Raw genomic sequence first — 24657 nt, 5'->3', positions numbered from 1 at the left:
CAATAGAAGGGATTCCAGTGGCAAAAAAGCTTTGCAGTCCCAGCTTCATTGGACTCTGCTACGCATATGACATATTCTAAGGCTCAAACTTGCATTCCTTTCCCCAGCATACCCTAACTTCCAACAAAAAAGACCCTGTGTGGTTGGGAATTCAACTTGTCCACTTCAATGTCTCAAGGGCTCCTAAGACTCAGTAACTAGCTATACTCATAGTTAAATTTTTTCCCAGCAAAAGATACCCAGCAGAAGCAACAGAGACTGCCATTCATTGGCGGAGTCTCGGGGGACCCAGCACAAGACTCTCTGTTCTTCCTGGTCTACACAGGAGTAGACACACAGCACACAAGAGGTGCTCTCTCCCCAGCAGCAAACCAACTCACGGGGGAAAGTGTGGCGCACCGCCCAAGGAAGCCTGTTTTAGCATCAGGTCAGAAGGGGCTGGTCACACAGGCGTAACCCCTCCTTCCCCACACTCAGCAGGATAAGACTCTGGGCTGGGTTTTCAAAACCTCAGCTCCACAACTATCAGAAGTGGTATTTGTTTCAAGGCTATCATCGAAGCCTTTGCAGATCATAAGCCATGAATTAAAAGTCCCGAACTCAGCATTTTAAAAATGTTACAATTCTTTGACCTAACCAGTATACTTCTAGGGAATTTTTGTAATAAAATGATAAGGATGTGTGTAAAAATGGAACTATTCACCGTTTATAAAAGCAACAAACTAGGAGAAGGCGATGGCACCCCACTCCAGTACTCTTGCCCGGAAAATCCCATGGACGGGGGAGCCTGGTAGGCTGCAGTCCATGGGGTCGCGAAGAGTTGGACACGACTGAGCAACTTCACTTTCACTTTTCACTTTCATGCATTGGAGAAGGAAATGGCAACCCACTCCAGTGTTCTTGCCTAGAGAATCCCAGGGATGGGGGAGCCTGGTGAGCTGCTGTCTATGGGGTTGCACAGAGTCAGACACGATTGAAGCGACTTAGCAGCAGCAAAAACTGCTTATGGGCAACAACTGAGCATTTAGTAAGTAAATTACGGTACACCTATAAAATTGAATGCCCAGCACACAGTAAAATGTTATAGGAGAACAATTTATTGACAGGAAAAGGGGTTTAGGACATACTGATGTGTGAACAAAGTAGACCATGACATAACACAGCAATGATTGTGTTTTTGTAAAAATATACCTATGTATATATAGTAAAAAAAGGGCTGTAGGAAGAACACTTAACTGGTAACAGTGCTTGTCCCTGGGGAAGGAGCATAGAGATATTTATTTGGTTCTTTGTTTGCAATTCCAGTTTTCTCTGTAAGTCACACAATTTGCTTCTATAATAAGAAAACGTTAAGCTATTTCAACTCTTCATTTTGATTAAAACAAATCCATTTTTTAAAAAAAGTTTTCACAAGCAGAAATGATTTGCAAGTTGCTACAGAGGCAATGATTCTGTTCTCTGCCAAAGCTGACGGGAACTTTCACAATCAGCCCAAGTCAGCTTGTCCCTGGAGTCAGACTCGTGGGGAGAAGGGTGGTTCCTACAGCACCAGACTCCTCACAGGGGCTCCCGTGCCCTGAGGCCAAGCAGTTCACCTGCAGCCAGCCCAGGCTATCCTATTCTTGGTGAGTCACCAGCTTCATCATTTTCAGGGCCGTTTCCGGTTGGTCGGAAGGAACCTGGAAGCAAGGAGGATCCGCGTTAGTGCTCCCAGTTCCTTGCCTGGGGCTGGGGTCAGGGCTGGCTCTGAGACCTTGCTCGAGGAAGGGTCCAGCTTTCTGACAACACCCTGGGAGGACAGCCGCACCTGGGTGCCATCCTCAAGAGAGCACCCTTTCCATGAAACAACCTCCGTGCTGGACACATACTTTCCCGAGCTCCCATGCTGCTGGGCTGCAGGGGTCCAGAGGAGTCAACATTCAGGAAGGAAACATGCCTCCTTTTCCATAATTTCCAGAGCCACTGCTGCTGGAAATGCACCCTGCACTGCGCGCAGCCTTACAGATGACTGAGCTCGAATATCTCTCCCTCAAAACGTCAGGGAGGACTTCCCTGGTATTCCAGTGGTTACAAATCCTCCTGCCAAAGCAGGGGACACAGCTTCGATTCCTGGTCTGGGAAGATTCCACATGCTGCAGGGCAACTCAGCCCTTGTAGCCCAGGGTACTGAGCTGGTGCTCTGGAGCCCATAACCTGCAAAGACTGAAGCCTGTATGCCTCAAGCCCCTGCTCTGCTATGAGAGAATCCACTGTTTTTCTCTTGTGAACCGCAACTAGAGAAAAACCTAGCGCAGTCAAAAAATCAGATAAATAAATAAAACAAAACGGTACAGCCATTAAAAAAAAAAAAAAGCAAAAAACGTTAGGGAAAGACAATTCCTCCCTCTCTCCTATTCAGGACAAACTGTCCAGAGGAAAAAGCAACATTCAACTCATCTAACCTGAAGAGCAGAGGGTAGAGACCCCAGTATTAAACCTCTCAGCAGACTGACTACTTCAGTGAAGCTCTAACAGAGCTTCACCAGAGACCCTGAAACACACCAAGCCCCACACACCTATGAGACCAGCGCATGTGGCTCCCGCCACCCCCAGAGCCGTAGACGCTGACTCTCACCATGTGTCCAGCTCTGAGAATCCAGTAGAAGGCCAGGTTCTTGTAGGACTTGACAAAGGCAGATGTTTCTGAAGATTTGGGGTCACTGTGCAGGGGCTTCCACTTCAGCTGATTGAATTTGGGCAATCCTTTCCATTTCAGTTCTCGCATCCAGGACTCCTGACCTGGTGAGCGGGACAAGACATGGCCCAGCATGAAGGGCTGAGAAGAGCAGAAACCGAAATCCGGGTCCTATAACTTGGCATAGAATTTGAAAGCTGGGAGGCACAGAAAATGCGCTCGGGATCCTTCTAAAATGCAAATTCCAGTGTAGAACACCGGGCGGGACCTGAGACTCTGCATTTGTAGCACTGCGTGCCCCAGCCACAGCCAGGCTGCCCAGGACAAACCCGACAGCTGTGCTTTTTGCCCATGACCCTCCTGTGGCTCCCCCACTCCGAAGGAAGGAGCCAGGGACCCCTGGAGGCAGACAGGGCTGCCAGGAGGACACAGAAGCCCCAGGTAGGGAGACGGCGGACCATGTGCGGAGTTCATGGAAGCAATACAGAACCGTTTTGAAATGTCCTCAGTGATCTCGGCTCACAAGTTGCAGAAACATTCAATGCTGCTCACACTCACCAGATCACATGCCTCAATCTGTCTGAGCCTCTCCCTGGTCCTCCTGAAACCAGGAGGTGGGCGCAGGGTGGCAGCCAGGGTGGCAGTGACCCCACAAAGACCACGACCCCTGGGTCCTCAGCTTTATAGGGTCAGCAGCCTTCCCTTGCAGTGTTACCTTGTCCCGGACACAAAAAGAGAGGTTTTCCCTTAGCTAACTGGGGTCTTTGTCCAGTGGTCAAGGAAACGTCTTCTTTCTAAACTCGGAGGTGGGGGTGGGAATTATCCTTTTCTTTAATCATACCTCTAAAGGTCAACATTCAGAAAACTAAGATCATGGCATCTGGTCCCATCACTTCAGAGCAAACAGATGGGGAAACAGTGGAAACAGTGTCAGACTTTACTTTGGGGGGCTCCAAAATCACTGCAGATGGTGACTGCAGCCATGAAATTAAAAGACGCTTACTCCTTGGAAGAAAAGCTGTGACCAACCTAGACAGCATATTAAAAAGCAGAGACACTACTTTGCCGTCAAAGGTCCATCTGGTTCAAGTTATGGTTTTTCCAGTAGTCATGTATGGATATGAGAGTTAGCTGAGCACCAAAGAATTGACACTTTTGAACTGTGGTGTTGGAGAAGACTCTTGAGAGTCCCTTGGACTGCAAGGAGATCCAACCAGTCCATCCTAAAGGAAATCAGTCCTGAATATTCATTGGAAGGACTGATGCTGTAGCTGAAACTCCTACACTTTGGCCAACTGATGAGAAGAACTGACTCATTGGAAAAGACCCTAATGCTGGGAAAGATCGAAGGCGGGAGGAGAAGGGGACGACAGAGGATGAGATGGTTGGATGGCATCACCGACTCAACGGACATGAGTTTGAGCCAGCTCTGGGAGTTGGTGATGGACAGGGAGGCCTGGCGTGCTGCAGTCCACGGGGTCGCAGAGTCGGACACGACTGAGCGACTGAACTGACTGACTGAATACCTCAAAAGAAGGACCAGCTGGACTTCTCTGAGGGGGTCACAACCTCAGGCAGCCCTGCCCTCTTCAAAGAGCCAAGGTCAGAGGTGGATGCAGGTAACAGAAAATGGCCTTTCTCCTGCCACATCAATATCACTCCCCACCCCCCAGCAAGGGGCCAGTTCTATCCACGACACCACCTCCTCACTCCCCTTGGACCGGTTCCTACCCATGGTGTCCACGATGAGGTCGAGCTGTCCATTATACACGGTCACGTTGACCCCGGCTTCCAGCAGCTCGTCCACAATGCTGACGACCGGCTTCATGAAGTCCCCCTCCATGTTCAGGAAGACGAAGGAGGCCTGGCCTGTACAAGGGGAAGGAGAAAGAGAGAGCGGCTTGGAACCTGCCTGAACAAGAGACACTCTTCAGTCCAGAGCCTCCAGGACCCCAAGAGTGACCGCCACGCACCACATGGGGGAGACTGAACACACAGCTGCTTCCCCAACAGAACCCGCTGGCCCAGAAATCCATGCCCCAGGCTGGCCGTGCAGAAGGCCAGCACCAACAGCGCACACGCTCTGCTCACTCGGGTGCTTGTGACGAGAGCAGATGCCGTTTGTCATGAGGGTTGGAAATCGAGAGAAGGCCAATGCCCAAGGAAACAGGACTGGTCTCCTTTAGGATGGACTGGTTGGATCTCCTTACAGTCCAAGGGACTCTCAAGAGTCTTCTCCAACACCACGGCTTTGGGGTTAGCATTAGTTTTCCTCCTTTACTGAGTAACACCAAGGCTAAGGTTTCTGATTTTTGTTTTCCCCCAGGGCCAGGTGTTAAGTTCTGAACAAGTAGGGCTAACAGAAATCAACAAATCGGCCCTGAACCTAGCTGGAGCTTGTCCCTGGTACAGCTGCATGGATGACCAACCCTGGGCAACAGGGGAGGCGGTCTGCACAGCCTTCTTGTTGGATCCCTGACCACGTTGAAAAACAAGGGCAACAGCCACCACTGAATTTTATCTGCCAGTCACTGTGCTAAGTATGTCCTGTGTCAGCAACATCCCATGGCCTCCTTCCTTCATCAACTCTGTGCAAGGAACATGAGGCTCAGAGAGGCTGAGAAACACACCCTGGGCAACACAGCCCATGGCGAGCTGGGACAGCTACACACACCTGGCAGACTACAGCCTGGGCTCAGGACACTGAGGGTGCCCAGAAAGGAGAGTCTCCTTTCCAGACCCTACACAGGCACACCCAGAGCCGGGGGAGTTCGCTCTTAGCAGTTTTCATCTGCAAAAGTCCCTGTGACGAGAGAAGCTGGGGCCAGACGACACAGCCATGAGGGTAAGAGGAGGCAGCTGAGCTGACAAGGTGTGTTCTCGTTAGCCTGGCCTGCACCTGGCCTCCTGGGGGTACTCACATCTGCTCTTCCTCAGCGCCACAGCCCCCCACGGCTGTCTGCACCCCTCACGGCTCTGAAACCGCATTCTTTTATTTGAGCGAACTTTCCCTTCATTTCTAAAAAACTCCAGCGGGTGACGGGGACATGAAGACACCAGGTCTAGGGTGAGTGTTCTGCTGACCTCTCTGAGGGTTGGGAGGCTGGCCCAGTCCTAGTCTCTCTGCAGCTGTCAAGGTTCCACCCCATGGAGCATAGCTTTGGGGGCTCTTGGACATGAATAAAACCCTCCTAAGTTTGGCGGGTTCCCCCTCCAGGAGCATGGGAGTCCTGCTTGCTCATGGCTTCCCAGTAAGATTGAGCAGGAACTTACGCTAGATTATTTCTCCCTGAGGACCCCCTATGTCCCCCTATGACCTTCAGACCAGAAGGCCACAGATGCCAGCCCTCATCATCCCCATCAGGATGCCTGCAGAGGCCGACCTGCTCAAACCCTGTCGAAAAATGATTTTTTTTTTTTTTTCCAGTACACTCACAACGAACCGTGGCCTTGGGCATGGCTTTTTAAAATCTCAAGTTTTTATTACAGAAAAGTTCACACTGATATAAAAGTAACGAGGAGAGGGTGATGATGATTCTCATGGACCCACTCCTGGCTTCAACAGTGATCAACTTATAACCAACCGCTTCATTTCTTTCCCCGCCCGCTTCCCTCACCAATCCTTTATTCTGAGCCAGTTTTGGCACGCCACTCACTGTCTCTGTATGTCTGCCCATCTATCAAATGTGAACGGTAATAATGTTCTACCTGCAACTAAACACACTATCACCACCAATAACACCCATTCTACAAATCAAGGCTTTGAATTGTCACCTCTTTCACCCCCGGCTCTACAAACAACACTTCATTAAGTCACACAAGTTACCTCCCCAGGTGCAAACGTCAGGAATAATTCTGAGCTTCTTCCTGATGGGACCATTCATGAGCTGACTTAAGGGATCCTGCTGCAGACGTCTCACGTGGCGTTGGAAAAGGTGAACTAAAACAAACTGGTACACGGTGAGTCAAAGGACTGGAAACGAGACGAAGAGGCCCTCCCTCCTTCCTAAGCGGCAGGGACGCTGTGAGAGGGAGGCTTGCACCTGGAAGATGAAAAGTGGTCCCCTGATTCCCCCCAGATGGGGGGAAAGTCAGGAACGTGTTCCAAGTGGAGAGGCTTTATTGGCTTTGACTGGGGCATTTTATGTCCTTTGGGGCCAGTAAGGTTCTCCAGCACGGCCTAAGGAAATCAGCTGAGTGGAACCTAGAGGCCTCTGGCAGCTTCTGTATAAAGGGAGGATATCAGGCATTCAGCACCCGCAGGGAAGACAACTCAATCCAGCCTTTAGGAGGCTTAACGTTGTAATTCAATGTGTAGAAGCTGGTTTCCAAATTTCAAAAACACCGTGTAAGTGCAAGACTACCTCATGCATGATTCCATCTACGTGAAATGTCCTGAAAAGGCAAATCTAGAGAGACAGAAAGCAGGTTAGTGGTTGCCTGAAGCTGGAAGTGGGAAAAGAAATTGACTGCAGACAGACATGTGGGATCTTTCTGGGGTGATGGAAATGTTCTAAAACAGGCTTGTGGTGATGAAATGTTCCAAATACACTAAAACCTACTGAATTATACAACATAGGTGAATGTTATGGTAGGGAAACTATATGTCAATGAAACTTTTCCAAAAATTGGTAAAGGCAGGGAGGCTGAGATATGGTCTCACAAGGTCAAGGTCCACTCACCGAGGTGTATCTGGGTGAATCCTAGATTTGACACCACTGCAGACATAGAAGAGTTCTTAGTTAAGATGTTATAGAAGTTCACCTCATCTGTGTTCTGAAACACACAAGAAATGAATTGGGTTATTTGTTTTCTTTGTTTATCCATTACCAGAGCTGCAAAACAGTAAGGTACCTGGCTCCCCATCTTGTCCAGCTTTAATTTTGTACATTTACTCAGACCAGAAGGAAATAAGCTCTGGAAGCCCAGAGACCAGCAGTGCCAGCCCAGTCTCCTGGGGGTAGCTCATCCAAGGAGGGCTCCAATGCCACAGGAAAAAACCAAGAACCTGTGTGTTAATTTCCAGGAAGAATCTGCAGAGGGTCCTACACACTCAAGTCCTCAACCTGTGGATTCTTCCCTCCTGGCTCACTGCGGCCAGAATGCTGGCTGGCAAGGACCCCAACACTCACCTTGGCGGGACATATTCTTTCTTACAGAATCCATACTTTCAGCTGAGGGACAGGCAAGTCTTACAGGCTGGGTGGCTTTCTGACCTTGTCATTGCTCAGACCGGTCAGATGTATTGTTTAGCTTGACATCATTTCCAGACTTGTGGGCAGTCTGCGGATAGACCCCAGCCCTGACAACACCAACCAAGGTCCCTTCACCCCCAGGGAAAAGCCAAGTAGGCTGGCCCGAACGCGTCCCCTCTTACCTGCTGAATGACCATTTCTGTGTTCTCCCACAGCCTGGTGGCCTTTTGGTAGAGTCCCTTGTTCAGGGCATCCAGGACTTCCTCTGCAGCCTGAGACACCTCTGCCAGACCTTGGTCATCTAGAAGAGACTGGAATGCAAACAAGAACACTCTGACTTTGCAAGAGACAGAACTCCGGCATCGCTCGGGGTAGGGATGGGTAACAGAAAGTGGGCGGCAGGAGCAAGGGGGACGTCCATAGACAAGCACAGCATAACAAGCGCTGTGTTTACTGATGAATACCAGAAAATCGCAACTGAGTCTAGGTGATGGGTATATGGGTATTCACCATGATCGTTCAACCTTTCTGCATATCTGGAAATGTCTATAATAAAAACCTGGGCATATTTTAAGACGTGCATGTCTAGTACCTGGAGCAATGGGATAACTAGGTTGATGTTTCTTTAAATTTGTCCCCAAGGCCGGCTGTTGCTTAGGGTTTTCAACCTGATTATTAGATAGGTCCCTAAAGGGCAGTGTCAACCGCACAGACAAACCCAACTAGCTTGGTTCCTCCTGCAGACAGACCCAGAGGAAGTCAGCTGGGCTGTCGGGGTGAGAGTCTGGGCTCGTCTACTTACCACACTGTACAGGAAAGGTCCCCAGGAGAGCACTGAATCTAAAGGACAGCACGTAGGGACAGAGTGAGTTTTCTGTGATTGTCCCCCCTCAAAATACCTAACCAGCTTTCCTCCCAAAGCAGAGACAGAGGCAAGATACACAGCAGCTTTGGGTCTGAAGGCTCTTTAACCCACCAGGGCTCATGTCTTGGTGGCTGGGAGGTGGGGTGAGGGTGTGGAACCTTTCTGTTGAGTCAGGACTAAAGGGCCACATTAATCTGGCCTGATACCGGCCCAGCCAGTGAGTCAGCGCCAGGGACGGCTCCACAGACAGGCCGTGCGTGTGCAGCGGCGGCGCTTATCTGCACGCTTCTAGACTGTGATGGTTTAAGGTATTTCCCTGCCCTCTGCTCTGCTCTGCACCCTGCCCACTCCTCCGAGGACACAGGCTTCTGCCAGGGAACTAATTAAGGACGAATACTGATTGCATTAAGTTTCTGGGGCTATACTGCCAATCAATTCATTGCAATTCCAAAAATACACTGAGAATTTAAAGGTGTGAGAATTGAAGTAAAGCCAATGACGAGTTTTATGAGACAAATGTGAGTAAGACAACACCTAACTTCACAGAGAACAGTGGGCTTGGTTTGGACAAGTTCACAGTTACCGTAACTACGTAAGGCTAGTCCACTGATAGAAGTGCCAAGGAGGTAGCAAGCAGAACTTTTTTTTTTTTTTTGCTTATGTGGTTTTCTTTTGTTTTCTGTAATTTTTCTTAAATTGAAATACAGTTGACTTATATCAATGGAGAAGGAAATGGCAACCCACTCCAGCATTCTTGCCTGGAGAATTCCATGGACAGAGGAGCCCAGTGGTCTACAGTCCATGGGGTCACAAAGAGTTGGACACGACTGAGTGACTCACATACACTTTGACTTCTATGAAGGACCGTAACTTATAGAGCACATTGGAATACATGGCGCTCATGCTCTGTACTCAGTCATGTCTGACTCTTTGTGACCCCATGGACTGCAGCCCACCAGGCTCCTTTGTACATGGAATTTTCCAGGCAAGAATACTGGAGCAGGATGCCACTTCCTACTCCAATCATTAGGGTCAAGTAACAAAATAGCTTCTCCAAAAGGAGAAAAGAGTAAATGAAAACACAGCCCTTATTTATTCAATGTCTCTCTTTTATATCCCTGACAGCCATTATACTGGAGATGTTGAGCAACAGGAACATTTTTAGCTTACAAGAGGGCATTAAGATGACGCAATGGCCAATACACCACTCATTTGCTACAAAGCCTTCGACAGTTCCCCCAAAGCCCAAGCATCTCAAAGTCTGTTTCAAATAATCTCACTTCTTCAGGATGTTACCCTAGGTATTAACACAGAAATATGATTTGTTGGCTAAATACCTTTGGGGTTATGCAAGATAACACATTTTTTTTTTAACTGTAGGACTTATCAGAGCCTTTAATGTGCCTATGAACCTTGAGGAGGTGGGGCCAGTATTTGGCACTTCCAAAACTTATTTGGCCGTGGAGCCCTTTGCATAGCACTTCACTGGGCTGGTATTCTTCAGGACACACCCTGAGAAATGCAGACACACCAGGTCCTGCAGAAACTAGCTGTCATTCTCCTCTCCAGCTAAACCATCAAGCCTGGGCCTCAGTTTCTTATAAAGAATCAACTGCAGTCCTCCAAGGCATCCCATTTCCTGCTTTATTTAGACCAGGGATTGGTAAACCATTTCTGTAAAGGGACACAGTAAATGTGTTTGGCTTTGCAGGTCAGCTGTCTCTGTTGCAATTACTCAACTCTGTTACTGCAGGCTCCAAACAGATGACCTGTGTTCTACAAATGAATGGGCACGCTAGTGTCCCAGCAAAAAGCTTATTTACTAAAGCAGGGTGGCAGGACAAACTTGACTTAGAAGCCGTAGTTTGATCCTGGATGTGTACCTATGATGGCCAATAGAACTTTCTGTAGTGACGGAAACGTTCTGTATCTGTGTGGTCCAAAAGTCCACAGCCACCTGTGGCTACTGGATACTTTGAAATGTTAGCAGTGCAGACAAAAGATTGTGATTTTTATTGTATTTTAATTAATATAAATTTAAACGTCATATGTGGCTCAGTTCAGTTGCTCAGTTGTGTCTGACTCTTTGAGACCCCATGGACTACAGCACGCCAGGCCTCCCTGTCCATCACTAACCTCAGAGCTTGTCCAAACTCATGTCCATCGAGTCGATGATGCCATCCAACCATCTCATCCTCTGTTGTCCCCTTCTCCTCCTGCCTTCAATCATTCCCAGCATCAGGGTCTTTTCAAACGAGTCAGTTCTCATCAGGTGGCCAAAGTATTGGAGGTTCAGCTTCAGCATCAGTCCTTCCAATGAATATTCAGGACTGATTTCCTTTAGGATGGACTGGTTGGATCTCCTTGAAGTCCAAGGGGCTCTCAATAGTCTTCTCCAACACCACAGTTCAAAAGCATCAATTCTTCAGCGCTCAGCTTTCTTCATAGTCCAACTCACATCCATACATGACTACTGGAAAAACCATAGCTTTGACTAGATGGATGTTTGACGGCAAAGTAATGTCTCTGCTTTTTAATATGCTGTCTAGGCTGGTCATAGCTTTTCTTCCAAGGAGCAAGCATCTTTTAATTTCATGGCTGTAGTCACCATCTGCAGTGATTTTGGAGGCCAAAAAAATTAAGTCTGTCACTGTTTTCATTGTTTCCCCATTTATTTGCCATGAAGTGATGGGACCAGATGCCATGATCTTAATTTTCTGAATGTTGAGTTTTAAGCCAACTTTTTCACTTTCCTCTTTCACTTTTATCAAGAGGCTCTTTAGTTCTTCAGTTTCTGCCATAAGGGTGGTATCATCTGCATATCTAAGGTTACTGATATTTCTCCCGGAAATCTTGATTCCAGCTTGTGCTTCACCCAGCCCGGCATTTCGCATGATGTACTCTGCATGTAAGTTAAATAATAAGCAGGGTGACAATATGCAGCCTTGACATACTCCTTTCCCAATTTGGAACCAGTCTGTTGTTCCATATTAAGTTCTAACTGTTGCTTCTTGACCTGCATATGGATTTCTCAGGAGGCAGGTCAGGTGGACTGGTATTCCCATCTCTTTAAGAATTTTACACAGTTTGGTGTGAACCACACAGTCAAAGGCTTTGGCATAGTCAATAGAGCAGAAGTAGATGTTATTCTGGAATTCTCTTGTTTTTTTGATGATCCAACGGATGCTGGCAATTTGATCTCTGGTTCCTCTGCCCTTTCTAAATCCAGCCTGAAGATCTGGAATTTTATGGTTCATGTTCTGTTGAAGCTTAGGTTGGAGAATTTGAGCATTACTTTGCTAGTGTGTGAGATGAGTGCAATTGTACAGTAGCCTGAACATTCTTTGGCATTGCCTTTTTTTGGGATTAGAATGAAAACTAACCTTTTCCAGTCCTGTGGCCACTGCTGAGTTTTCCAAATATGTTGGCATATTGAGTGCAGCACTTTAACAGCATCATCTTTTAGGATTTGAAATAGCTCCACTGGAATTCCATTCCCTCTGCTAGCTTTGTTTGTGCTTCCTAAGGCCCATTTGACTTCGCATTCCAGGATGTCTGGCTCTAGGTGAGTGATCATACCATCGTCATTATCTGGGACATGAAGATCTTTTTTGTATAGTTTTGTGTATTCTTGCCACCTCTTCTTAATATCTTCTGGTTCTGTTAGGTCCATACTGTTTCTGTCCTTTATTGAGCCCATCTTTGCATGAAACGTTCTCTTGGTATCTCTAGTTTTCTTGAAGAGATCTCTAGTATTTCCCATTCTATTGTTTTCCTTTATTTCTTTGCACTGATCACTGAGGAAGGCTTTCTTATCTCTCCTTGCTTTCTCTGGAGCTCTGCATTCAGATGGGTGTATCTTTCCTTTGCTCCTTTGCCTTTCACTTCTCTTCATTTCTCAGCTATTTGTAAGGGCTCCTTGGACAACCATTTTGCCTTTCTGCATTTCTTTTTCTTGGTGATGATCTTGATCCCTGCCTCCTGTACAATGTCACGAACCTCTGTCCATAGTTCTTCAGGCACTCTGTCCATCAGATCTAATCCCTTGAATCTATTTGTCACTTCCACTGTATCATCATAAGGGATTTGATTTAGGTCATACCTGAATGGTCTAGTGGTTTTGCCTATTTTCTTCAATTTAAGTCTGAATTTTGCAATAAGGAGTTCATGATCTGCGCCCCAGTCAGCTCCTGGTCTTGTTTTTGCTGACTGTATAGAGCTTCGCCATCTTTGGCTGCAAAGAATATAATCAATCTGATTTCGGTACTGTGGCTATGGTTACCACATTGAACTGTGCAGATCTTCTTGAAGGCATGAAGCAGGTCTGTGTATCTTTCCTAGCACGGAGCACAACACCTGCTCCCTAGCAAGCAATTAATAATTGCACATGGAAGTGAACAGCAATTCTCCTCCAAAAAGGGAGTACTTCTGGGGTAGAGGAGCGACACGTAAGGTGCACGTGGACAAAGGGACTCAAGGCTGGGTAGACAGACTCACAAGGGCAGGTGTGTCATGTGAGCTGCACTCGGGAGATTCTGGACCGGACAAAGAGGACCTGCAAAGGAGGAGGCTGACCTACTGGTCTCAAGGAGGAATGCACGGTGACGGCTAAGTGCTCGCTGCCTTCACGTGCATCCTGGGTTTAGCTGTGTGACTTGAGGAAAACTGCTTAACCTGAATCTCAGCTTCATCACCTCCAAACCTGGGATAATAACACCAACCATCCCATGGAGATGTCGTTAAGCTTCAGCAAAGTTAACACATATAAAGTGTTTAGTATTGTTAACGCAGCTGAGATGAGACCCTTGAAGGACACAGGAGGCCAGTTCTGTCACTCTGAGCGAGACACTTGGCAGGATACCCGCTGACCCCTTAGGTCTCAGGTCAAGGCTCCTGCAACGTCACAGTGTCCTAGGAGGTTCATCCAGAAAGGACACACAAAGGGCAGTCCTTTACACAATGTGGACTGAAGGATGTCCCTGGTAGCCCAGTCGCTCCCAGTGTAGGAGGCCCAGGTTTGATCCCTGGTCAGGGAACTAAGACCTTGCACATGGTGCAGCTCAGCCCCATCAACACACCTTTCCCAACACCCACCCCTGCCCCCTGCCAAAAAAGAAATCTGAAAATGTCCTACTTACTGATGGGAGAGATCCAAGAGTCACCCAGAGCAACCCCGGCAAAGTTGCATTGGATGGTCCTTTGCTGAACAGCCTGAAAGAGAAGCCAAGAAACATCCTTGTCAAGAAGACCCAGGGGCCTCCCTCCCTTCCTCAACAGGAGGGAGTCACTCCTTAATACACGGCCTTTCCTGAGCACATAACGCTTCTGTCCACCCGGGATGCTCTGGGTACCCAAAGACCTCAGACACCCACTAGAGGACAAAGGTAACTGTCCTGCTGCCCACCATCTGCAAAATGAACAGGAATTGTGAAGTTCTCCCAAGGGTGTTGGCAGGCTTTGTGTGGGGTCTGGTGTAGCCCCTGTCTTCTTTAGAAGGGACACAGGGAATATACAGAGTATAACCTTTACAAATTGTAAATCATTATATTGTTCATGAGAGTCTTCCCTATGGCTCAAACGGTAAAGAATCTGCCTGCAATGCAGGAGACCTGGCTTCGATCCCTGGGTTGGGAAGATCCTCTGGAGAATGGAATGGCAATCCACTTCAGTTTTCCCGCCTGGAGAATGCCATGGACAGAGGAGCCTGGGGGGCTACAGTCTGTGGGATCACGAAGAGTCGGACACGACTGAGCGATGAACGCTACCACTGCTACATTGTGAATAGGGAACATACAATATTGAACGGCAATTATATTTCCATGAAAAACAAAGGTCATACAAGTTCACTGTAAAATATTTACTCACAGAACTGCTGTTCTGGACTCCTCCTGTGGTCCAGTGGTTAAGACTGCCCCTGCCAATGCAGGGGACATGGCTTCCATCCCTGGCCCGGGAAGATTCCGCATGCCTCGGGGCAACTGAGCCCATGAACCAAAACTCCTGAGCCCTGCAGCTCATGAGCCGCAACTACTGAAGCCCACACACCCTCAACCCGTGCTCCACAACAGGAGAAGCCTGTGCACCGCAACGAAGGGTAGGGTCTGCTCACCGCAACTAGAGAAAGCCCAGGTGCGGCCACAGAGACCCAGCGCAGTCAAAACAAAGCACTGACGTTTTATGCAAGGCAGGAATCCAACTTTACTAACTTCCAAAGTAATAGCCATTTATCTCCAAACCATTTGCTGAACCTTCTGTCTCTCCTTCAGTGATATGAAATACCACCCTATCATTTATATATGATCCTATGTAAGTATGACATATATGTATCACATACATACAGTCACATGCATATACACCCATATATACAAGTACAGATAAAACATGCTTCCAGACTCTTTAGCCTGCTACATTTATCTGTGTTTGTTGCTATGCCAGCACCAAATTGCTTCACTCAGCTGAATAGCTTGTTTAATATTGGACAGTGCCACCTTTACTATTCTTTTTGAAACTTTTTATGGTATTCAGACTTACTCTTACTTTCCATGTACAAGGTCCTATTCAAAGTATATTTAATTATCAGGCAGGTACAAGTAACATAATCAGTTTCTGTCTGAAACCAAACAACAAAGTCATCTTCCCTGTTACCTTATGAAGTTCTAGAGCAATGCCAGCAGCCATCTTTCCTCCATAAGACTCTGAGAAAATGTAGAATGGAATACTCTAGGAAGAAAAGGAATTTATAAAGAATTAAATATCCTGAATGCCTTTTAATTCACGTGAATCCATTTCAAATTTCTACTGCATGTAATGGCTAGGCAAAACAAATCTGCTTCTGTTTATCTTTCCTCCCATATCTAATTTTTATGTCTCAGGAGAATACTGGGTGCGGGGTCATTCTTTCAAGCTAAAACCATCTTTAGAGATGACAGAAACAGAAGCCTACAACCTGATCCCTGGGTACAAAAAGGCTTTCTCTGGAATGAGCTGGGCGTGTAACTCTTTGCGGGTGTTTGCACCTGATGGATTCAGTGCTATGACCGCGAGCCCCTCGCTGAGCTGTTTCCAAGGCCCCCGCTTACCTGGAATTCTTTGTGGTCATCAAAGAAGACCTTCAGGAGAAACATCATGTCTGATGTCACAGTGGCCAGGTCTTTGGCGTACGCATCAGCCTTGTCCACATAACTGAATCCAGCGCCCACGGGGTTATCCACAAACAGGAGGCTGGCCGACTGGAGCTACACGCCACCCCGGGAAAGTCAAATGGTGCAATCAGCCAGCCAGTCCCCAACTATCTTTTGATCATCTGTGAGCTCAACAAAAGCCACACATGTGAGGATATCAGTGTGGTTATGGTCTGTTATTAAAATGGGTTTAAAAAAAATCTGGACTAGGGACACGGACTAGTACAGCAAAGAAAAGGAGAGCCAAGAAGGAAAGAGTCACATATGCACGGGACTGAGGCATCCAGGCTGTCACTTTCGCACGATACGAACGTCCTGGATATGATGTGCTAGCGCAGAGAGAGCTGTGCGGTGTCAGTCTGAGCAACAGCTTGAAGCAGGAGGAGGCCCGGACCACACATATGCTTTCTTTAAGATGAATCCCGTTTCCACGTTGGCTGGCTTTGCGGAACACTACAAAAACAGAATCTATTCTACTACCTTTCCCACAGAAGTTTAGAATCCCTAGTAATAACACAGTCCAGCCATGTCCTTTACTGTTTAGGAAATCAAAGCCCAGAAAAGGCCCAGGACCTGTCCAGGGTCACAAAGCTGGATAGGTAATGGCAGCATCAGGACCAAGGCCAGCACCTCCTCACTTCCTGTTCCAGCTCTCTGCCCCAGTCACGTGGCTCTCTTTGTCATGGGAGGCTTGGGGACAAGCCAGAGGGGGCACTCTGCTACTGCAAGTGGAAGTGATATTTCACCTGGAAGCATGTATAAATAAGAATGTTTCAGGCTGAGGGAAGAGCCTGTGCAAAGCCCCTGAGTCAAAAGTAAAATCCACTTGAAGACCAGTGTGGAGACAGACAAGAAAATCAAAGGACTCTGAGGGGAGCTTCCAGAGGAGGTGTTCCTGCAGTGAGACTCAGGTGAACATGGTGAGCTGGGTGTGACTGGGTGGCCCAAGGAATGAAGTCGAGGCCCAGGAATCGCCCTTGCAAAGGCCTGAAGGAAGAGGGCACTGGAGAGGAGCTGGGAGGTGTGACTGGGGGCAGCAGGAGCCAATTTCTGTGTCGGAAACTGGATCTGATCTTCTGGGAACCTGAAAGAACTGAGGAGGGACTGGCATTGGAGAGTTTCATTCGTGTGGCATGTAGATTATGGGGTGGGGGTGGGGGAGACCTTTGAAAGCACCCCCGAAAGGCAGTCAAAGAGGGGTGGATGAAAAATATTAACAACCTTGGGTATTAAACACAGAGCTACAAAAGGACCCAGAAATTCCCCCCCAAACTGAAACTAGGGGACCCAACCAGTATTTGTACGCTAATGTTGCCCGCATTACTCATCACAGCCAAAAGGTGGAAATAACCTAAGGGTCCATCAGCAGATGGGGGAGGGGCAGAGGCACAGAGCAGAGGGTGGCCACGAGCCCAGAGCAAAACCCCCACTCGCCGAGCCCCTCAGCACCTGGCAGCCTGGGGGCAGAGGTCGAGCGTGGGGACAGCGGGACGGACCCCAGACTGGAGGGAGAAGGACAAGGGAGCCGGGGGGTGGGGGCTGGTCAGAGAGGGGCTAGGTGAGAAGGTGAAGCTAAGAGTGAAGGCGGAGTCAGAGAACCAGAGAGGCGTCCGAAGGGCAGAAGACCAGGGGCCTGAAGTCTGGAGGGAGACAAGCGCTGAGGTAAGAGAGGAGGAGGAGCAGAAAGAAAGGACTGCAGGGCGTGGCCAGAGGGTGGGACTCTGGTGTCTGAGACTGTAGCAAGGTCCAGCACCTGGGTAATGCCAAGGTCCAGGTGTCTGCTAGAGCAGAGGTTTCTGCAGGGAAGTGGAGAGTGACGGAGTTGGGAATGTGACCGGTGTAGGACAAGCTGCCTTCAGAAATGGAAGCAGCTGGTAGAGAGGAGGCCTCTGGACAAGCACCCAAGGCCCCCCTGCATACAGAGGAAGAGGGCGGGGGTGGGGCGGGGCCCCTCAACCTGGGGATGGGATGGGATCAGGTGGGGCTCAGTCTGCGAGAGGCCACGTGGCACTGAGAGTTCAGGGCCTTCCTCACTGTACCCAAGTGGTCTTTCGTGGTTGGAGATTCCTATCAAGTGGCCCGATTTCCTCAAAGTTTCCAAAGCCAGTGCTGGAACCACCTGGACCACCCTGTGGAAGAAAGAAAGAACCAAAAATGAACACGGAGAAAATGTCTGTCAAACCTTCATCATTACAACAATGACCACTCACTGTAAACGATTTATGACTCAGCGATGGCTGGGTCAGCCTTACACACAGGACACAGCTGTGAACCAGGGATGCTGAAAGCTCAGCTTCTCTCTGCACCGGTGCTGAATCACATCTCAGAGACAGAGTTGTGGGTGAAGTAGAACAGGGCAGCTTTATCACTTCACCAGGTAATGGGGGACAGAGCAGGCTAATGCCTTCAAAACCAAGCATCCCAACTTGGGGAAGACAGTGACAAGTTTTATATTAACCGAAATTGTTCAAAGAGGGTGTGATCAGCTCATGGACATTCTTCTCATGGGTTGGTGGTAAGGTAAGGAGTCAACCTCATCAACCTTCAGGTGCAACTGGTCTGGGGTCTACATGCTGGTGGGCTATCATTAATCATTAACTTCTCCTACCTGGATGGGATTTCAATATAAGCAACATTGGTCAAAGGTACTGTCGTATGTAATCTTTGATGACGGCTTCATGGATCACAGCCTTGTTGTGGCAAAGGGGCCTGTGTAACTCAATGAAGCTATAAGCCATGCCAGGCAGGGCCAAGACAGGTGGTTCACAGTGAAGAGTCCTGATGAAATGCGGTCCACGGGAGGAGGAAATGGCAAACCATTTCAGTATTCTTGCTGACAAACTCATGAAGAGTATGAAAAGGCAAAAATATATGACACTGGAAGATGCTCCTGCCAGGTCAGAAGGTGTCCAATATGCTACCGGGGAAAACTGGAAAGCAATTACTGATAGCTCCAGAAAGAATGGCGAGGCTGGGCCAAAGGGAAAATGACGCTCAGCTGCGGATGCGCCTGCTGCTGAAAATAAAGTCTGATGCTGGAAAGAATATTGCATATGAACCTGGAATGTTAGGTCCGTGAATCAAGGCAAATTCATATTGGGTATGACAGAAATCAAACCTTTACAATACTGTAAAGGGATCATCAATCAATTTAAAAAAAAGTCTGTATCTATTGGCACAGCTGGGAGAACTGGAAAGCTGCTTAGGAATAATAACATCTTGGGATGAAGTGACATTTACATCTCATGGAGACGAGTACCAGGGAACCCCCTCATACTGATAAGCAACCCGGCATCCCAGCTAGGACGAGCCTGTAGTTTCCAGAAGGTGAAGCAAGACTTCGTTCCTCCACCCCTCCCTAGATTGTGGATTCCAGGTGGGTGTGGGCCAACTTCTGAGAGACATTTTAGGAATGGAAGGAAGGATCCTCTGCCTGCCCTTCCAAGAACTTTCAACCAGTTTCTCGTCTTCAATCCTACCACCAGAGCTCAAGATTAACATGCAAATACACTTTAAGGAGAAGCAGAGGGTCCCACACTCAACACTGATACAAAAGGCTGAGTTCTTTCAAAATATCAATTTTCTAGGGCATGGAAGTCAGGTTGAGGAAAGGACTGGGAGGGGAGGGAGATGAAAGGCTGGTCAGGGTAGCTCAGTTTTTGCTTTGGAACCTTCCAGAAACACTTTGTATCAGCATATTGTCAAATGTGACTTTAAGAGCATCTGGTAAGGGTTCCTGCCCCTGTCTGGTTTGGGCTTAGTAGAAAAGGACCCCAGCAAAAGGCCAGAACCTCTCTCTCACTCTCTGATTTGGCTTCCTTGGCAATAACACTGCCTTTGTCTGCCTCAGAAGGATGCTGAATCCTGAGGTCTAGGAGACCCCGACCTCGCTGCTGAACCACATCAGTTCTGCACTGCTGAGCTGCGCGCCTTCAAAGGCAAGCAAGATGCTAAGTGGGGGAAACCTGGCCTCAACCTCAGGTCAGGCAGTAAAACTACTTTTACCTGAAGCCACATGATCAAGGGCAGTTCTGTGAAGTTCTTGTAGGAGCTGGCGGCATAATAGAGCCACCAGAACATGTGGGCATCCTTCCGGACAGTCAAATAACCCCAGACCTCGTTGCTCTTTTCCTTGGGCTGGCTGATGACAGCTCCTGAAACACAAACACGGCTTTCCTGAAGAATGTTCATGTCCGGGTAAATGCCAAGCCTAGGAGTGATGGCTGGGCTAGGTTGCAGGTCATTTGGTTTCTGTTTATGTATTTACTTCAATACATTGTGGAGAAAAAGAAAAAAAATTCAACTTAGAGTGAATAAATTTTCAACTTATGAAAAAACAAACCCAACTTAACAGAGGCCCAGGGGGCTGAAAGCTTTCACATTTTCCTCTACACCCCCTGAAATGTTTGGATTTTTAACAGGAAAGCATGAAACATGCTCATAATTGTTTAAAAGAGAGAGAGATTTACATTTAGGCGAAAAAAGAAAAAAATCTCAAAATGCATCACATTGATTTTGGTTTCTCATTTAGTATACAATTAAAGAGGCATCGACAAGTGAGTGGGGCAAAATTACTCAATATATTATGCCAGGGCAACTGTTAGCTTCCTTGAAGCAAAAAAAAAAAAAAAAAAAAGGAAAAAAGAAATACAGATCCTCTCTTAACACTATTAACCAAAATGAATTCCCAGTGGATCAAATATTTCATTTTTACAATTTAGATGTGAAAAAAATATGAAAATAGAGTTGAATGTTTTTTTGACCTCTGGATGGGGAAACGATTTAAGCAGACTTCCAGAGACTATAGAGCAAAATAGCAAGTGCTGAGGACAGAAACTTGTTACATTTCTATACAATGAAACCAAAAGGCAAAACAACGAATAAAGTTAGAAATAAATATGAAGAAGGGTACTTCCTTAACCATTAGATCAATTAAAAAATATAAGATATTTGCAACAATCACGATAGTTGGCAATGCCTAGCAAGGAAGTGGCAACCCACTCCAGTACTCTTGCCTGGAGAATCCCATGGGTGGAGGAGCAGTCCATGGGGTCACTGAGGGTCGGACACGACTGACGCGACTTAGCAACAGCAGCAGCAGCAGCACTTACTAGGCATTCAATAAATAACAGTAGTCATAACAACAACAACAAAAGTAAGATCTTAATAATTAAATGGATAAATGCCACAAGAAAATAATTCATGAAAACAAAAATATGAATGTCATAAGTAGGTGAAAAAAATCACTAATATTCAAAGATATGAAAATTAAAGCAATAGTGAGGTTACTAAAAAATCTTTGCTTATTTGACAGATGGCAGCGGCTCTATTTGCACGAGACAGGAGACTGGCCTCACCACTGTGGGCAAAAGTGCATACTGGCACATAATTTTCTGAGGCGGCAACTTGGCAGAAAATTTATAGAAGCCATACATGTATTCTTTAATCCCGCAACTCCAATTTTCCTCCAATTTAGAGTTAACCAAAGTTAACTTTTTTAGCATTTGCAAAATATGTATCAGAAAAGAGTAGGTTAAATACATTAACTATGTCACCTTTGCTAAAGTAATAACTTCCAAGCTGTGATACCTTTTCTTTTCTCAAATACCACTCTGTGGGTAAAAAAGGCTAATGTCAAACCGTAACGAAAGCATGATCCTTGGTTACCAGAGTTTTCTGCCTCTACTTCCTCTTTTTTGAATTTCATGCCTCTGTGGCAAGTGAAAGGACAAAAACTGGTCCCCAAAATAAGAGAGAGTAGGTGAGGAGACAATGTTGTTTCGAAACTTAATAAGGATGGAGATTAAGGCAACCAGAAAGTGGTCTGATGAGCAAAACAGAAACGCTGGAAAGTTTATTTTAGGTATGGCTGTAAGATAGTACATACCAAGTAACATAAAATTACAGTCTCCTTGAAAATGGCAGATAAGGCTTGGTCTGTTTTAACTTAAACTCTGGCACTCCTCCCTTTCCTGATAGTGTTTGTTGTTGCTGTTTGGACCCTAAGTTGGGTCCAACTTTTTTGGGACTATAGCCCACCAGGCTCCTCTGTCCATGGGATTTCCCAGGCAAGAATACGGGCTGCTGCTGCTAAGTCACTTCAGTCGTGTCTGACTCTGTGCAACCCCATAGACGGCAGCCCACAGGCTCCTCCATCCCTGGGATTCTCCAGGCAACAACACTGGAGTGGGTTGCCATTTTCTTCTCCAAAGCATGAAAGTGAAAAGTGAAAGTGAAGTTGCTCAGTCGTGTCGGACCCTCAGCAAACTCGTGGACAGCAGCCTTCCAGGCTCCTCCGTCCATGCGATTTTCCAGGCAAGAGTACTGGAGTGGGGTGCCATCGCCAGAATACTGGAGTGGGTTGCTATTTCCTTTTCCAGGGGATTTTCTCAACCCAGGGATGGAACCCGCATCTCCTGCATTGCAGGCAGATCCTTTACCGCTGAGCCACCAGGGAAGCCTCCCTGCCAGTGACCACTGTTAAAATCTGATGGGCAACCTATTGGATAGTTCCCAGGCACAAGCACAAGAGTCATGTGATCCCCATTTTACAGAAGGGAAAACAAGTTAAGCAACTGGCCTCAGATCACAAGACAAATCTGTGGCCAGTTGGAACTCTCAGTTCTTGATTCAGATCAGGAGTCATTTCGCTTGAAGAAAAGACTGAAAATCAACTTGCAAGCCATCATATTAAACACGAATTTGTATTGCCTGTTCTGATGAGGTACAGGGAGAAAGTCTTACTCTCAATAAAGTGTCCCATTCGTGGTACTATTTTTTAGAGTCTTCTGGACAGAGTGTTTCAGCTGAAAACAACAACTTTATAATCTCATTTTGCAGCCAATCACGGCAGGAAGAGGGAGGTGGCCCTTAGATAGTGGAAACTTCATTGATCATCAGCTTCTCCAAACCTTACATGTTGCAAAACTGCTTCTAACTACGCGCAGGGAAGAAAGGAAGCATCAGAATACCCGGAGTCAGAAAAAAGCAGAAAAATAACTCCGAATTAAAAAAACAGTGAGTTTCAAAAGCGAAATAATGCCACAAGGTAGAAACAGGGGGAAAGGAATATGGTTTAAAAAGCACAAACCCACTAACTGATTCTCATCCCTGGAGGAGAGAAGGAGGCACCGGGCGCTGAAGCATCTTTTGCCCGAACCTACCCGTGCTCAGGCCCAAAAGCAGCAGCAGCAGCAGCAGCGGCACGGGACAGCTTCGCGGGGCCAGCTCCATGATGAATACCTCCCGACTGCATCAGCTACCGGCTTGGCTAGGCGCCTCACCACGTGACTCCGGTGGGTGGAGCAAAGCTGGGCGGGCGGAGGCGGGGCCTGGTCGGGGGCGGAGCGGGGATTCGGGTGGGCGGGGCTTGGGAGAGGCTTAGCGGGTGCTTGGGGAGACGCTTGGGCGGGCAGAGAGGCAGGCCCCATTCCGGGCGACCTCTGCAGATCGGTCCCACCGGCATCTCTGCAGCCGCGCCCAGGGTGTTCCGTTTCGCCCCGCTACGCCTGTCTTTCCGTTTTGGGGACAAGCAGACAGGAAGAGGCGCTTAATGCATTGATTTGACTTGGTTTGTACGACAGGACTGAGACGCTGCAGAGAAATAACCAGAGGACCGTTCTTCCTGCGCCGCCCATCTCTTCCTTCCCCAACAAAAGACCTTTCCTTTCCAACTGCTGCATCTGCCCCAAATCAGGTTAAGAATGGTCAGATGGTCATTGGAAGCTGTGGGCTTCCATTTTCACAGATTTGTTCTTAAAATTATTTTTCCTTTAAAATTACGTATATTATAGACATGTCGGAAATTTGGAAAAAATTTAGACACTACTTAAACATTGTTAGCATTTGAGACTCCCCCCCACCCAGTGCTTTACGTCATCCTTTAAAATACAATAGTAAATGTTTTTTATTTTGTTTTTTTCTTGGTGATTTGTCATCAGCTTAATTCTGTGTTGTTAACATGACAACAGTCATTTCAAACAGGCAGTTAGAGGTTTGGGAAGGGGAAGGGAAAAAAGCATGCAAGTGTGTGTGTCTAGGTCATTTTTATCTTAGGGTGTACCGAATAAGTCCTCTTACAGCTAGGAAACAAAACTGTGCAGGGCTGTGTGAGGGTCAGGTTACTCCTAAATCAGTTCAGTTCAGTTGCTCAGTCCTGTCCTACTCTTTCTGACCCCATGGACTGCAGCACGCCAGGCTTCCCTGTCCATCGCCAACTCCTGGAGCTTGCTCAAACTCATGTCCATAGAGTCTGTGATGCCATCCAACCATCTCATCATTTGTCATCCCTTTCTCCTGCCTTCAATCTTTCCCAGCATCAGGGTCTTTTCCAGTGGGTCAGTACTTCACATCAAGTGGCCAAAGTATTGGAGTTTTAGCTTCAGCATCAGTCCTTCCAATGAATATTCGGGACTGATTTCCTTTAGGATGGACTAGTTGGATCTCCTTGCAGACCAAGGGACTCTCAAGAGTCTTCTCCGACACCACAGTTCAAAAGCATCATTTCTTTGGTGCTCACCTTTCTTTATGGTCCAACTCTCACATCCATACATGACCACTGGAAAGACCATAGCTTTGACTAGATGGACCTTTGCCGGCAAAGTAATATCTCTGCTTTTTAATATGCTGTCTAGGTTGGTCATAACTTTTCTTCCAGGGAGCAAGCGTCTTTTAGTTTCATGGCTGCAGTCACCATCTACAGTGATTTTGGAGCCCAGGAAAATAAAGTCTGTCACTGTTTCC

At 47.3% G+C, this 24657-nt stretch overlaps 1 protein-coding gene across 1 annotated transcript; it reads right to left on the bottom strand.

Annotated features, from left to right (window-relative positions):
- Positions 1 to 1099: 1099 nt before the first annotated feature.
- SCPEP1 (serine carboxypeptidase 1) lies at positions 1100 to 23165 on the bottom strand. Its single transcript, XM_068977644.1, has 13 exons — positions 23079 to 23165; positions 19921 to 20069; positions 17955 to 18044; positions 15814 to 15969; positions 15380 to 15454; positions 13873 to 13945; positions 8672 to 8709; positions 8052 to 8180; positions 7357 to 7450; positions 6501 to 6614; positions 4406 to 4543; positions 2615 to 2778; positions 1100 to 1679 (listed from the first exon to the last, which is right to left on the bottom strand). Exons 1-13 carry the CDS (start codon positions 23146 to 23148, stop codon positions 1617 to 1619), a joined length of 1353 nt encoding a protein of 450 aa, XP_068833745.1. The 5' UTR covers positions 23149 to 23165; the 3' UTR covers positions 1100 to 1616.
- Positions 23166 to 24657: the final 1492 nt, after the last annotated feature.

This window comes from Capricornis sumatraensis, chromosome 8 (genome assembly GCF_032405125.1).
Source record: "Capricornis sumatraensis isolate serow.1 chromosome 8, serow.2, whole genome shotgun sequence".
Lineage (NCBI taxonomy): Eukaryota > Metazoa > Chordata > Mammalia > Artiodactyla > Bovidae > Capricornis > Capricornis sumatraensis.
The sequence above is the reverse complement of the archived record's forward strand: the minus strand, read 5'-3'. Positions and strand labels throughout refer to the sequence as shown.